This window comes from Vipera berus (genome assembly GCF_964194415.1).
Source record: "Vipera berus genome assembly, chromosome: 2".
Lineage (NCBI taxonomy): Eukaryota > Metazoa > Chordata > Lepidosauria > Squamata > Viperidae > Vipera > Vipera berus.
In genome coordinates this window covers 94112257-94128252 of record NC_138203.1, presented here as the reverse complement: position 1 = coordinate 94128252, position 15996 = coordinate 94112257, and the positions used below count along the sequence as shown (strand labels likewise).

At 42.6% G+C, this 15996-nt stretch overlaps 1 protein-coding gene across 1 annotated transcript in view; it reads right to left on the bottom strand.

Moving 5' to 3' along the window:
* Positions 1–561: 561 nt before the first annotated feature.
* The window catches only part of ABCA1 (ATP binding cassette subfamily A member 1), a 126735-nt gene continuing 111300 nt past the window's right edge, over positions 562–15996 (bottom strand). Inside the window, exons 42-51 of the mRNA XM_081320309.1 lie at positions 14414–14534; positions 13924–13986; positions 13252–13358; positions 12129–12270; positions 10965–11099; positions 7837–7940; positions 6688–6780; positions 5592–5835; positions 5272–5391; positions 562–905 (exon numbers count right to left, since the gene is read on the bottom strand). Coding sequence (XP_081176435.1) covers positions 879–905; positions 5272–5391; positions 5592–5835; positions 6688–6780; positions 7837–7940; positions 10965–11099; positions 12129–12270; positions 13252–13358; positions 13924–13986; positions 14414–14534 — 1156 coding nt within the window. The 3' untranslated portion in view covers positions 562–878. The remainder of the gene's footprint in view (positions 906–5271; positions 5392–5591; positions 5836–6687; positions 6781–7836; positions 7941–10964; positions 11100–12128; positions 12271–13251; positions 13359–13923; positions 13987–14413; positions 14535–15996) is intronic.

Genomic DNA, 15996 nt, shown 5'->3' with positions numbered 1-15996 from the left:
AGCTCTGTAATAAGGCAGCTGGTAAGCAAAACCCTTGTTGCATCATGCATGATAGCTTTGCCATGAGATCCAGGTGTGCACAGGGGAAAACAGGCACATCCTGCAGCCAAGGGTGACAAACATGATGAACAATTTTTTTTCCAGTACAGCGCATGACACCCAGGATAGCTGTGAAAATCCACTTTTATACCACACAGAAATCCACTCATTGGGGCTATGCAAAGCATTCAAAAGAAGTGCTTTGCCTAGCACTTCCGCACTAATGAAGGACCTCTTTTCAAAGCATTAAAGCAGCCAGAGGGTTATTTTATTTTTATTTTACTTTATTTTGGGGGGGGGGGCAGAGACTTGCTTTGAAGGGTGTTCCTGGCTCTGAGTGTTTATGTACACAAAATTACTTTGCTTTATTGGCCGGCATATTTTAGCTCAATTTTTCCCCACAGTAAATTAGGCCATCAGAGGGAGAACTTATTGTCCTACGGTCATGGTTTTAGTGCATGCAGGTATTTTTGAGATGTTATAGGATTGAAACAATTTACCATATTTAAAAAAATACTGCTTATTTAATCTTTCAGTATTGAAACTGGAATTCATTATATAGTGCAGCAGCCCCCAACCTTTCGGGTTACCAGGGACCAGTTCCGTGGAGAGTTTTTTTTCCCCACGGGCCAGAGGAGGCGTGGTTTCATGTGCTGCCTGCATCCCACGGATAGGGCTTTACCTGTTTGCATGGCCCAGTTTCTGGCATCCCACGGACCAGAGGTTGTGGTTGCAGTGCCTTCTTTTGTTATGGCTATACTAGAGGAAGTCTTCGGTTGGCACAAATGAGCTTTCCTGAAGTGAAAGGGCAAAGATGGTAGAGATATAGTCCAAGAAATTCAGATGACAGGAAACAAACCAGCCAACTAGAACCAAAGAAAATACAGGATGTTATTAAACAAGAAATTGTCTTGCCACGGGAAAGTGAGGAGACCTCGAAGAAGTTATGAATAAAAAAAATGTGGAAAAGAGGGAAGAGAAAAGCAGCAGAGGCCAAATGAATGAGTGAAAGCATCTGGGACTACACAGTGACTACACAATCCCATGGGATTTTTGGGCTTCAGCAAAGAGATCAGAACCAGGTGGCATCGGAGTCAAATTTTTGTGGTCTCCAGAATCCTCTTTGATCACAGCTGCTGAAGAGTGATAGCAGTTTCCCACAGTTTTGAGATGGAACATCAGATGGAAAACCTAATCTATGCCGTATAATAAACATACCACAACCAAGCCTCATGGCCACCACAATTTACAACGGTAATTCTGGGCTCAGTTATGGTCTTAAGTCCAGAACTAGCTGTAAAACCAACAATCTGAACCGTACTCAGAAAATTTATCATTCAGTACCCATTATATAGATTTTCCAGGTTACAATATAATTGCTTCTTCAACAATATCTTTGCTCTTACATTGGAATTCAGTTAATCAATGTAATTCATTTTTTTTATTAAAACATGTACTGCATTTTCTAATTCTGCAATAGCCAGCTGTCCATCTACAATACCGTATTTTCCGGCGTATAAGACGACCCCCGACTTTTAAGACGATTTTTAAGGTTTTTCGTCTTATACGCCGGAAAATACTTACATGCCAGTTGCCAAGTGTCCGACACAAGCCCGATTCAGCCCCGTCTGATGCAGATGGTGCAAAGCCAGACTTCCGGCGGGCCGGGGAAGAGCGTGCCTGCCAGCCCGTTCCGGGGACTTCCGGCGGGCCTGGCGCCCCTCTCGCCCGCAGACCACGCAGCGGCCCTCGCCAGCCGGCCTCAGCATGGCCGCCCCAAGCCCGCCTCTCCAGCGCGTCTTCCGAGCCCACCTGGCTGACCGCCTCCTGGGCGGGGCTTGGCTCCAGACGCGCGGCTGTTGCAGACGGAGCAGCCGCGCGTCTGGAGCCAAGCCCCGCCCAGGAGGCGGTCAGCCAGGTGGGCTCGGAAGACGCGCTGGAGAGGCGGGCTTGGGGCGGCCATGCTGAGGCCGGCTGGCGAGGGCCGCTGCGTGGTCTGCGGGCGAGAGGGGCGCCAGGCCCGCCGGAAGTCCCCGGAACGGGCTGGCAGGCACGCTCTTCCCCGGCCCGCCGGAAGTCCCCCAAACTTGGAACTGCCTGGCGGCGGGCGGGCGCTCCCTCTCCGATCCGCCGGGGAGCGTCTCCCAAAGCGCAGCGTCTGGCAGCCGGGAGTCCATCGGCCTGGTCGCTGGCGAGCTGGCCCGCGGCTAGGGCCGGGGCCCAGGAACAGGTAGCCGGGTGCGGGTGGGGGGAAGGAAAGCCGGGCGCGGGCTTCTGCGGCTGGTTGCGAGGCCGGATGCGGGCGTCTGCCGGGAGAGATAGCGGGTAGCAGGGCGCGCTCTGCTTATGCTCAGATGCTGCTTGGGTGAGGGGGAGGGGCTTCCTGCCGCTCCCGGGGTCTGGCGTTTGCAAGGGGGAGGGGAAGGGGCTTAGAGGCTCTTGGGGGTGGGAAGGGAGAGTCACGATGGAGGGGGGACTGGACTAAGGCTTGAAGTTGCTTTGCAAGAACGGGGACACTCGACTGATTTATGTTTTTTTTCCGGCGTATAAGACGACCCGGCGTATAAGACGACCCCCCAACTTTTGAGAAGATTTTCAGGGGTTCAAAAGTCGTCTTATACGCCGGAAAATACGGTACTTTGTGAAAAATAGAGAACCATACCATTTCCTACCAACAATTTTTATATTAACATGAAACCTCACAAACGCTTAATGATTTGTAGACCAGCAACACTTTTATTCTTTACTTGATACAAGGCAATTAACAGATGCCTATTAATATTTCACAAATAGTTATTAGCAATACAAATATATATTTGTTTTTCCATGAAAATGTCCGTTGAAAGATTTTTAACTTAAAAGATTGTTTTTGCGTATATGTGAAACTGCTCTACTTTTTTGCAAAGTTTATAAGACAGTCCAGTGCAAAAATAGATCCCATTACAGCCAGCATAAAGTGCTTGGAATGAAGGACCAATCATATTAGGGGGAGGGGGGGAGGGTTGGAACAGAACTGGGAGGAAAAGCACAGTAATAGGGACTTACTATACGTATTAACTTCTGTAAGAAATATATTCATATGAAACTACCTTTACAGCATCACAAATACTGCAGAAGGATAACAGCAATTTTAATCACATAACATGAAGTAAATATTCCTGCTCAGTTCCTTGACCAGTGGTTTTATATCATGGAGAGCATGAGGATAATTTTGGCTAACTCATCTGATACAAAAGAAAATTTTTACACAGTGATTTACTAGTACAAACCCAGCCTGGATCTCCATTCTTAGCAAGAAGCACTTCTAGAAACCATTATTTCCAATGAAACAGATAAGGATTTAAATGCTCCCCACTGAAAGCAATGGGAATATAATGCAGTTATTCTTTTATTGAAGTCCCATTGTGATCAGTACATCTAACTGTCAGGTCATCATGTATAGGATTTCAGCCTTATATTGCGAATGTACACAGTTGTCATTTAACTCTCAATTATTCTGAGTTACTGTTGTATCAAGGGATTGTACAATTAATGTTTACCTCTTATAATTGTGTTAAATTTGCAAACGTGTTTTAAAATTATACTAAAATAGAGCATTTATATTTGTAGAAAAAAATATCTACTTAGAGAAACTAAATTGCAGGTCATTGAAAGTTGGGTGCAAAAAAAGTTTGTGCAGGATTCAGACTGATGTCCTGCTGACTTCAAAAGGACTTAGTGCAACTAATCATTTCAGAACTTTACCTGGCTTGGGACATAACTGTAATATTAGTATATGCCAGCTGTGATGAGCACAAGTGTTGGTTTGATAACCAGTACTACAAAAAGATATTTGTAGCAATTTTGTTTTTCTTAGCTTTTTATGTCTGGGCTGAATGAAAAAAGTTCCCATGTAAATTTCCAAATAAATTTGCTGAAAAATGGGGCATATTTTTTTTTAAAAAAAATCTATTTATTAGTTGCTTGTGATCTACATATCCAACTTTTAATGCCTACCTTCCATCCATATCTGGAGTAGGAGATCAGTGTAGGTGCCACATAATAGCCACGAAGTAAGAGAAATGGAAGGACTATGGAAACTCAGGACATTCAAGACTTCAAGACCCCCGGCTGTTTTTTTTCTGGAGGGCTTTCTCCAACCTCAACCCTGAAACAGCATCTCTGCTATGCGAAGCAGGAGATCACCATTGTATGATTTAAAACTATATGCAAACAGGACAGAGGTGATGGTATAACTGAAAATTTTCAAGATTGGTGGAAACAATGCTATATGCATTTAGATATTTTGTGGTAGGCAGGAAAACAAGATACCCTAGTATAGATGTTAATAGAGAGCTCTTCAGAGTTTGCTGAGTCTCTCCTACAGATAGTACTTTTGCAAGAAAGTCGACATATCAACAATCAAGCTTAAGTAAGGAAGCCTAAAAAACAGCAACGGCCCCACAACAAAAGCAAAGGGGAAAAATAAGTAATTGGTCACCATACTATTAGGACAAAAGTTGTCTCAGATGCTTTGATGGTTCATTGTTGATTCTCCGACAAGCCATTAAGAAACACTGAATTCAAACTAGCCTATTTTGAGGGTATGCTTCATGGCCCACTACTAAGACCCCTAATGGTTGTTATACCAGTCCCCTCAAATATGTATGGGTCAACCAGACCAACAGCTAATACTTAAATAAGGCCACAATATCACACTGGGTGTGACTGCTGGACACTGGTTCTGTTGATGCGTTCATTGCCAGCAATGATGTAGTGCCCAAGCAGTTCCTTTTCCTGGGCAGAGGAGCTGTGCCTACCTTAGCATGGTGAATAAATAAATCACTGGCCACAAATCTCTGAACTGTTGTTACATAATTCTTAACATAAAACATAACTAAGTAGAAACAAGTGGGAATATGGCAAAAGACAACGTAGCAGCAAGTGGCACCATATTAGAGTTTCACAGAATCATAATGTAAGAGTAACTAAATTCAAGTCTTTCACTAGAGAACAGTACAACAAGGCAACATCTCCCAGAGGCGCTGCCCCTGTAATGGAATATTGGTTTGTTTGCATTGAATTGCATTGCATTGAATGATTACTATTTCCATCTCCACCTCCTCGGTCTCGATCTGTTTCCACTTGGGAAGATCCCATCCGTAACGCAGAAAGGATGAACATTTCTCCTTCTGCTCAGTGTGACCATTGCGTCCTTCTGAGAAAGGTTGTTCATACACAGCTTTCCTTCACCTTCTCATCTTGCAAAAAGGAACTCAAAACAGCTACATCTACCACAGTCTGGTTTTTGTGCAACGACAAGTCTTTTGTGTGGTCATCATCACTTTGGTCCTTGGCGAAGTTTACAAATACCTGAGAGAAGAAAGATCTGGGCGTCAATAATGAGATCATCATAGGGAGATGTCTTTTTCTCCTATTGTGACTGGAGTGGATATCAACCAACAGAGAAATAACCAAGGTAGTAATTGAAGTATGAAGGTTAATAAGCTACAGCTCAGGAGGACGATCAATGAACCCTCCCCCCCTGCCCACATTTCATGCTATCAACTTACTTGGTCAAGTGTGGTCTGGGACACAGAATAGTCTTCTATGTGGAGTCTCTTTTTGTTCTGGGAAAGGATGCTAAATATCCTAGCCAGAGAGGATGGAGAGGATGGGAGCTGATATTGCAGCATGTTGCGATGCTTCTCCTTCAGCACGCTTCCTGGAAAAGCGAGCTTGAAGAAGTTCTCAACAGGGGTTAGGTCGGGGTTTACCCCTGCTATTCGTACAATTATTGTGTAGCCATCTCCAAACCTGAAATATAAGGAAAGCAAAGATACTCAGTATGGTTATCCTAAGTTTAGGATAAAAAGATATCATAGCTGTAAGGTGTTCTGGCTTTCTCACAGGTCACTTATGATCCTGGGGGGAAAAAACGTGCCATTGATTTCAAAAGGGCCACACAGTCATAGTCCTGGTAGTTAATGAGAAAAGCCTCAAAATGCTCATTGATCGATGATAAATTAGGACAGCCATTTTTCTTTGATGAGGGTCTAATATATGATTACAACTTTATATACTTGCAAATTTGCAATGTATGGCAGTGAAAGTTGGACCATAAGAAAGGCTGAGCGCCAAAGAATTGAGGCCTTTGAACTATGGTGCTGGAGAAGACTCCTGCAAGTCCCTTGGACTGCAAGGCGATCAAACCGGTCAGTCCTAGAGGAGATCAACCCTGACTGCTCTTTAGAAGGCCAGATGCTGAAGCTAAAACTCAAATACTTTGGCCACCTAATGAGAAGGAAGGACTCACTGCAGAAGAGCCTAATGCTGGGAAAGATTGAGGGCAAGAGAAGAAGGGGACGACAGAGAATAAGGTGGCTGGATGGAGTCACTGAAGCAGTAGGCGTGAGCCTAAATGGACTCCAGAAGATGGTAGAGGAGAGGAAGGCCTGGAGGAACATTGTCCATGGGGTCGCGATGGGTCGGACACGACTTCACAGCTAACAACAACAAATACTTTCAAATATTAATTAATTATTTTGGGATAAATGCCAAAGAGACTGAGCAGCTTACAACTAAACATAAAAAGGAAAAGTAACATAAACAACAAGGTCCTGATGTGTCTTTAGGTGCCTAAAGACAGGAGGGACCAAGCAATTTTACCTGTTCTTCAAGTGTTGGACACTGCCAAGGCACCTGAACCGCCCATTCACCATGATTGCCATTCGAGTGCAGAGGGCCTCACATTCTTCCATGCTATTTGGGGAAGAAAACCAGGTGCATATGAAGTATTCCGTGTTTTTTAAAAAAATATAGCAAAGGAAAAGAATAAATTATATAAACGGAAAAAAGATGTAAAGAGACAAATAAAAATAGTAAATAGTTTACCATTATTAGAATTTAAAATTCATTGCTTCATTCATTAATAGAACTAAGTTCGTTATGTCATCTTAAGAAATAATGAGAAACGTCTACAAAATTGCCCTTATTTGTCATTGTTCTAAACATAGAAGCTGTAATCATATAAAGGTAAAGAAACAGAAAAAAAATAAAAAAAGAGAAAACCCCAGTAAAAATATTATTAAACATAGTTGTTTAATACAATTTTCTCCCATTGTACACCATCAATAATTACATCAATCTATTTATAAACTTTGGAATTACTTATTGTCTCCTTGCTGATTATTTCCCCTTTCACAAACACGCATATTTAGTGATTTTTGAAAATCACATCTGTTTTAATTCCTCAAGCAAAGGAAGGTCTGGATATGCAGGTTTTGGAATCTTTTTAAGATATTAAAATGTCATTCTGCAAGTGAGAGAAACGGCCCTTTCCCACTGTTAGCAATTCTAGCAGGGACCTGTATCATAAACCTTCCTTTTCTTCTCCAAATGCTTTCCTTGGTCACAAAAAAAAAATATCTTAGATCCATAGGAAGCATACTGCATAGGTAGTAACAAGGGCCACAAGAAAGAGATGGCTGTGGAGGTGCTTATGCTGCCTCCTGCTGGTCTAAACAAGCCTTGCTAGCTAAAATGAAAACATTTCAGAAAAATGCATCTTCTGCTTTATTACTAAGTGGTCATATGTAAAAGAAGACAAGATTATTAGCATATTCTGCTTTTGCTTCGTTTTATCTTTACTCGGGTAGATGGATCTCTTGTGCCATTAAATTTCTGTGCATTTCCCTCCTAGCAAAATTTACATCAAAAACATTCTGTTATGTTTCTAACATATGTCACAAAGGGAGAGTAAGTGGGCCCTAAGTTGAAAATCATGCAAAACAGTTTTTTGTATACTGTACCACCTACCTGTGAGATGTAAGGACCACAGACCTCCCCTCTTTGATGATGCTCAAGGCACAGTTCCAAAGGAAGCGGCGGGCTTTGGGATCCATTCCTGTAGTTGGCTCATCCTTCAATTTACACAGAATAAATGCATTGGTTTCACCATTATTGCCATAGCAAAGTGCTTATTGTCATGCAGGCTGAACTACACAAGACAAGGGCTTAATATTCATTTCCTCCTTCCTTCCTGACTTCCGGTGGCTCCATGGCGCCGGAGACAGCCTTCCCGGGCTGCCCGCGGCTCAGCTGTGTGATTTTCGCCCGAAACAGCGCCGATCAGCTGTTCGGGCGAATTTGAAGCCCCCTCCTCGGGAGAAGAGGAGGGGGTGAGGCCCCAGGTAGGGGTCGAGTTCTCCGGGGCCGCCTGAGCTTGCAGCTTGGGCGGCTGAAGGATCGAACTCCCCAGTAGCCTGGGTCGCTCCCAGCTGGCCAGCGCCTCTGCTCCTGACTTCATGGAGCGGAGCCAGGCGTCTGCGACCACCCCTGCCTGAAGGAAGGACTATGGAGCAATAAGAGCAGGCAGAGCGGTACAAGAGGAAAAGGTGAAGAGGATTATTTTATTTTACTCTCGAGCTTGATGGTTTTTTTAAACTTAAAGTGAAAGTGCGTCACAATTGAAAGTAAAAGATGGCGGCTAAACCTCCCCCTAAAACTCTTCGGAGTGCTGGAACTTCTCCGGTGCAACAATCATTATTGCAGGCTTTGCATCCTCCTGATGTATTGACATCGAAGGATTTACAAGATGCTCTTGAAAAACATACCCAGGTAATTTTGGAAGCAATGGGTGATAAATTTGCACAGATGGAGGAGAAATTGAAGAAGTTGGAGGAGAGAATGGTGGAGAGGATGGAACAGAAGTTCAGTGTGATGAAGGTAGACATTTTGTCTTCAGTGTATAAAGTAGCTGAATGTGTGGAAGATTTGGAGGAAAAAGTGGAAGATTTGACTCAAAAGAATGCTATATTAGAAGCAAAAGTATTGGAGAATGAAGATTTAAGAGACAAATTGGATAGAGAATTGAGTCTTGCTCAATATTTCCAGATGCAGTTTGCCATTAGAATCAGAGGTTTAAAGGAGAATATTAAGGAAGATCTAAAGCAGCTGGTTTCTGAGGCTCTCGAAGTGGTATTGAATCAGCCAGCATCTGAAATAAAAGGAGGCATGGATAAAGTGTTTCGTGTGAACTCATGGATTGCTAGACAGAGAAAGTTGCCTAGAGATGTGGTGGTTTATTTTGCAAAAAGGGAAATTAGAGATGAAGTTATACGAGCTGCCTATGATACTAAAGTCGTGATTGCTGGTCAAGAAGTTCTGGTTCTAAAAGAAATTCCTCCAAAGATTTTAAGGAGAAGGAAGGATTTTACATTTCTTGTGCAAGAGCTCAAGCAACGAGATATAAGGTTCAGATGGGAGATCCCAGCTGGGTTGATGGTGATGCATGAAGGTAAACGGTACCGTCTGGTTACTGTGATGCAAGCACGTGATTTTTACAATAATGTTTTAAAAGCAACCCCATTAACACTTCTGGAAGCTGCAAAGGGATCTGGAGAAGGAGAACATCAAGAGGCTGAAGATGGACAGACAGAGGAGAATGGTGCTGGAGGAGATCAAGATATAACACCTTTGGATGATCCCAGAGAACAGAGGGTGACGCGTGCTGCTTTAAAACGATCAAAAAAGATAAAAGAACAAGATCAGCAGAAGTCTATGGAACTTTCACAACGTACTTACAGCCAAGTAGTGGGAGGTGGGAAAAGATTTGGGTGAGGAAAGTAAAATTTACACAAGTTTGAAATCTAAGAGAGAATTTTTACAAAATGTTTTATAGATGGTATTTAGATTTTAAAAAGCTAAGTATGTATCTGAATTATTAGCCTAAAAGTTGGAGGTGCAGTGATGAAGACGCAATATATTTTTATATATGGTGGACTTGTAAAAAGGCTAAGGCTTTTTGGATAAAAGTCTGGTGGAACACACTAAGTTGTTGTTGAATTTAACTACGGCAGTAAGACTTTTGATAGGTTAGTACTGGAAAGAGGAACTGCCGACTATAGAAGAGTGGACTTTAAAGGTTTCCGTCCTGGTTGAAATGGCGAAGATTTCGGCCTATTTGAAAGATTACTTGCAAGAACGTTATATTATGGAAGGGAGAAAATGGCTTGAGTTTATCCAGAATAAGTATAGGGTTAAGAAGTTTCATATTTGAATAAGTCTTCTTTCTTTGTTTCTTTTTCTATATTATTATTATTATTATTTTTTATATATATTTAATACTACTAAGGTTTGTTTTATCCTATATAAGCTAGAGAGTGATAGATTTTAGAGTTTATGATTGTTAGTATATGGTTGTTTATGATTGTTTTTTTTATATACCTTGTATTTAGCTCTGGGAAGTCGGGGGGGAGGGGGGGAGGGGGGGAGGGGGGAGAGGAAGGGGGGGAGGGAGAAGGGAGGGGGGATTTTTTTTAAGGGAAAAATTGTATGTTAAAACTTTTCAATAAAAAAAAATATTCATTTCCTGAATAAGGTGCTAAATGAAATTAGTGAACGTCGGGACTTTTATTAAATCTTGAGTGCCATTGGCATTTTGGAATTTTTCTCATTATTAAAAAAATACTCTGCAAATTGTGTGGTAGGGAGAAAGTATTGTAAAAGCTGCCTCTTTCATTTGCCAACCTGCAGTCCATAAAGCACTGCAAAATGACAACTGCTAATAACAACAGACTGTATAAACTCATGATGAGGGACAAGAGTTGTTAACCACCATCTGGAGAGCCAATGATTCTAGAAACAGAATATTAAAAAATTGAAGTTTTATCAACTATCTCAAGTGGAATGAGAGATGTCATATCAACTGTAACAAGCTGATCTGAAATATTTTGAAAAGTCCACTAAATTGTTAGTGAACTGTGTTTATTCTTACAGCATGTGTCAAGTGCCAAGATAACACTGATCTGTTTTCTATGTAAGAGGCTGGGAGGGCCATTCACACTCTACTTCTGATAGCAAAATAGTTTTGGTTGACACTCTTCAAGGTGTCTTCCTAATTTTAATGAGTTATATGTTACTATTGTGATCATGTCTATACTTACCAGGAAGACCACAGGAGGCCCCCCAATTAGGGCCATTGCAGTAGACAGCTTGCGCTTGTTCCCACCACTGTAGGTGCCGGCATATTTTTCAGCATATTTTACAAGGCCTAGTTTACGGACAGCCCATTCACCAACCTGCCAGATGGAAAAGCAACATAAGAATTGAAATACAGTCTCTGCAATTTAGGACAGAGGATAGTTCAAGTCCTATTCATTAATCTGCTATCTATTAAAAGGTAAAGGTAAAGGTTCCCCCGCACATGTATGCTAGTCATTTCCGACTCTAAGGGCCGGTGCTCATCTTCGTTTCAAAGCCAAAGAGCCAGCGCTTGTCAGAGGACGTCTCCGTGGTCATGTGGCCGGCATGACTAGACGCCAAAGGCGCAGAGAACGCTGTTACCTTCCCACCGTAGTGGTCCCTATTTTTCTACTTGCATTTTTAGGTGCTTTCGAACTGCTAGGTTGGCAGGAGCTGGGACGAGTAACAGGCGCTCACTCTGCTACACGGCACTCGGGATTCGACCCGCCAAACCACCGACCTTCTGATCGACAGGCTCAGCGTCCTAACCCAATTAAGACTGTGCAATACTTCTGATTCAACCAAAATTTTGTTGTGAATGATTTCAGCCAATTACAATAAATTTCCCTTTCTTGAGAATGGAAGATACAAGAAGCAATCAAAGAAAGACCCTCCCTCCCTCCCTTCCTGACCCATCTCAACAAATGACTCTGGGTGACACAGATGAAAATACTAAAATAATATGACAACAAAAAACAGGACTGTTGAGCAATCGGAGAAGTTCCCCTGCTGAAAGGGAACTACAATCCCTATAGACCAGATTGTAAAATATCCCACATTTAGGAAGGAATTTAGCTTACATAGGCTTGGAAATGATGTGGGGTGGGGTAAAAATGAATTTGACATAGCCAGGTCTTTATATCTTTTTGTTGTTGTTGTTGATTTCTTTTTGCTTGTAATTTTATACTGTTTTTCTAAGGCACTCTAAGCAAATATGGTGAAACAAAATAAACGCATGTATGTCATGTCTCTTTTAAGAGACAGGAAGAATATGCTTGTTTCTGTACAATCCGTTTAATCACCAGCCATGGAGAATTTGTGGTGGCAATGAAGTTGGGTGGTTCTGCCTGCCTGCATCATTTTACCTTGCAGACTTCTTTCTCAGGAACTCCCCTTAAGAGTGCGAAGAATTCCAGATGCTCTCGCCCAGTCAGCAACTCCTGAATGGCATCAAACTGAGGACAGTAGCCCATGTTCTGATGGACTTCTTCGATGTTAGACAAAATACTGTGAATAAATGAGACAGCTTCTGAAAGACTTGCCAGTTTTGCTCCGGCTGTCTTGACAGAATTCTCAGACTTGAACATCTAAGGCAGAGGTAGAGCTATGTGCTAAGTTATAATTGTGAATGGCTGAATAGATAAAGCCACAGGTAGTGACCATTAGCAGTGATGGTGATGAAACAGTCATTCGGTCACCAATCCTCACATTTATGACCTTCCTCTATAGCAAAGCAAAGCTGAAATAAGATCATGAATACAGGTAGTCCTCCAGTTACGAATGTAATGGAGCCTGTCCTTGCGGGGGGAAAAAAAGATCTCGCAAAGTTGGAAGGTCTGATTGAACTTTATTTTTTTAGTCCCACAAACTTCTTTTGTTACCCTGCATGCCATGGCGGAGATACATGACGGAGCTGGAAAGCAGGTTTATTTAGGAGCTCCACTTGCAATTTAGTGAAGGAATGCTTTTGGGAAGCGAGGGGAGCAGGGTGATGACGCGCCAAGCTCTTCAGCTCCAGGGCAGCGCAATTTGTGAAATCTGAGCGGGTTCAGCACTCCAGCAAGTAGTGGAGCAGGGCCGTGCCCGCTGGTGAGAGAGGCTGGGGCTCACTCTGGGAGGGGAGAGGTCGGCCCAGCACTTCTCTGCCTGGCTGTGCAAGGGCTCTGGCACCCAGGTCTGAGCAGGAGGCGAGCATGGTCAGTTCGGGACTCTCAGACATGGCACCAAAGTAGCATGTGGCAGCGTCTCTGCGGTCGTTCCTAAGTGCGAACGACTGTTTTAACGTTGCAACACATATAACTGGGATCCGTTCATAACTACTTTTGGACAGGGATGTCATAACTTTGAACATTCGCTGAGGAAACGTTTGTAACTCGAGGACTACCTGTACAGCTGCAATCTCAGTTAATGACTGCTTCACTTAACGACCAGGTTTCTGTTCCCCACTGTGGTCACTAAAGGAGTTCTACCTATAAATTTTCTTCATACCTGTTTCCCTTCAGAAAAGCATCTCCTCCTGTAACGTCTGTGTCTCCAGTCAACATCTTGAAAGTGGAAGATTTCCCTGCGCCATTCACGCCCAGGAGACCAAAGCACTGTAACCATTAAGAGTTACAACATCAGCACAATACGTCCCATCTTTCCCTACAGATGTTTTACATAGTTTCTGACATTAATGCTGGGATCTGGGAACCATTTAATTTGTTCAGAAGTTCAGAAAGAATCCAGGCATTGTGAGTGTCCCTCTGTAGTACAGTAGTCAAGAGACTTGGATTTTATATCTAAATTTCTTGGATAAAATCCACAAATTTATAAGGGGCTCTTAGGCCAGCAGCGCCTACTCTATAAAACATGGGGATAATTTTAAATGCTCTTGCAACAGTTCTTATGAGGATTGCAAGAAACTATATACAGAATGCTATGAAAATATTTTTAAAAATATAGCTTTAAAGTTTAGGGAAAACATGCACCAATTTATGTGCAGAAAATCAAAGCAAAAAAATATGGTGAAGGAGTCACTCCACATCACTACCATGATGTAGCCGTGTGCTTAAGCCTTTCCATTACTACAGGGCTCCATGTAAATGTTTCACCAACTGCTTTATATTATTAAATCCTTGAGTAACGTTACATTAAATTTACAATACTTGAGAACTTTACCTCTCCAGGAGGGATTCCAACACAGATTCTATCCACAGCAGGCTTCCGTTTCATTCTGTACATCTGGAATTGGTAACAGAAATTGGTTTGCAGATGACAACAATTCAGCTTTACAAATTGTACCCCTCTGCCCAAATTTTCTTTCCAGGCAAAGTTTTCCTGATTTTTATCTTCCTTTCTGTTGTTTATTTCCATTTCCATCAACTACAAGCCTCTTCAGGAAAACCACGCAGAAGTTAACCCGTCAGCAACTCTGTTCTGCTTTTTTTATATCCAGTGAAACCCTGAAAGGGTAGCATCAATTTGTACATTTAATGACCTATAGTTACTCCCTCATGGGAGAAATTTTCTTCAGCAGCAAGACTGGGTGAAAAATCAACGGTCAGGGACAGTAGGCTTCAGAATCAAGTCTTTGATACGGTGCATAAATGTTCAAAGAGAAAAATGCCGTTTTCTCACACGTACAGCTTAATTTGTTTGTTTCTCTCACCTTGGTTAATTCTTTGATTTCTAAGATGTCGCTCTGCCCACCACCACCAATGATCCTCTGCCTTTCTCTAATCACGTCCTCATCCTCTTCATTTACAGGTGGAAGCTTTGCACTGATAGGCCTTAGGGAAACAGAGTGAAAAAGGAATATATTACGTTAAAATTTACTTCAGCACTGACACTGCTACTTAACAGATACGCTACTGGACACCATAGCGTATGTGGAACATTTCCAAATTTACAGAAAGTTAAAACTCACACTTCGCTAAAGGCACGTCCCACCTTAACATTTTAAAATGAACTCCCAAGATGCTTTAAATTAGGGGGCCCCAACCCCGGGGATGTGGACTGACACCGGGGTGCGGCATGTCAGAAGCTGGGATGCACAAACAACCGAAGGCCCATCCCTGGGATACAGGCAGCATGCAAAACCACGCCCGCTCTGGCCTGTGGAAAAAACTCTCTCCGTAGAACAGGTCTCTGATGCCCAAATGGTTGGGGGCCACTGCTTTAAAGCTAAGGGTGGGAAACAACAGAGAAAAACATCTATGGCACGCTGTAAAGCAGAATGCTTCCCGATTCCGATTTGCTTGTTGACAAATGTAGGCTTGCTTCCATGAATTTTATGAAATAACTGACTGATTAGGGTGCAGAATTGCATTGGATAATTGAAGTATTTGAAATTGAAAAGTTGATTTTGGTATGTTACCAGAAGAAGAATAGACTGAGCAGGAAATATGGACAAAACCCCATCCACCTGCAGCCCTTGCCTGCCAGCCTGCTTGCCTGGGACTCCCACCTCTTCCCGTATTGCAGTCACAGGAGATCCTCGCTTCAGACCTGGATTACAATGGCATCCAGGGCTGCCAGGATTGCTGTCGCTAAGCAATGCGGTCACATGACGTTGGACTTTACAACCATATTGCTTAGTGACAAAAAATTCTGGCCTCAATTGTTATTGTAACTGACAACATATGGGGTAGGGGAGAGACCAAACAAAAAGAAGAAGAAATACAAAGTTCCAGGAGTATTACTGAGTGAAACCAGATCTATGGTAAATTCTAAAATAAATGTGAGTTATTGGTATAAAAAATGAAAATAAATATTTTTGATCTTAATGCTGATCCCCCATTTCTCCTCTTCTGACCCTTTCGGAGGGGACCTTTATTTTGTTGTTCTTCTGTAATGTAAACGAGCATTAAGATAGGCCTCAGGTTACGACAACAATTGAGGCCAGAATTTCTCTCACTAAGCAAGATGGTTGCAAAGTGCAACATCATGTGACTGCATTGCTTAGTGACAGGAATCCCGGCAGTCCTGGATGCAATTATAATCTAAGGAGCACAGGCGTCTTTAAGCGAGGATCTCCTGTGACTGCAGTATGGGAAGAGGTGGGAGTCCCAGGCTGGCAGGCAAAGGTTGCAGGTAGATGAGCATCACAGAGCACGGGGGTGGGCAAAAAAAAAAAAAAGCAGCAACGTGTGACTTCCTGCGGGCTTCTCCATTTGATTTGCTTTTGTAGGAAGCCAGCAAGAAAGGTTGCAAATGGCAATCATGTGACTGTGGAACACTGTAATTATTGTA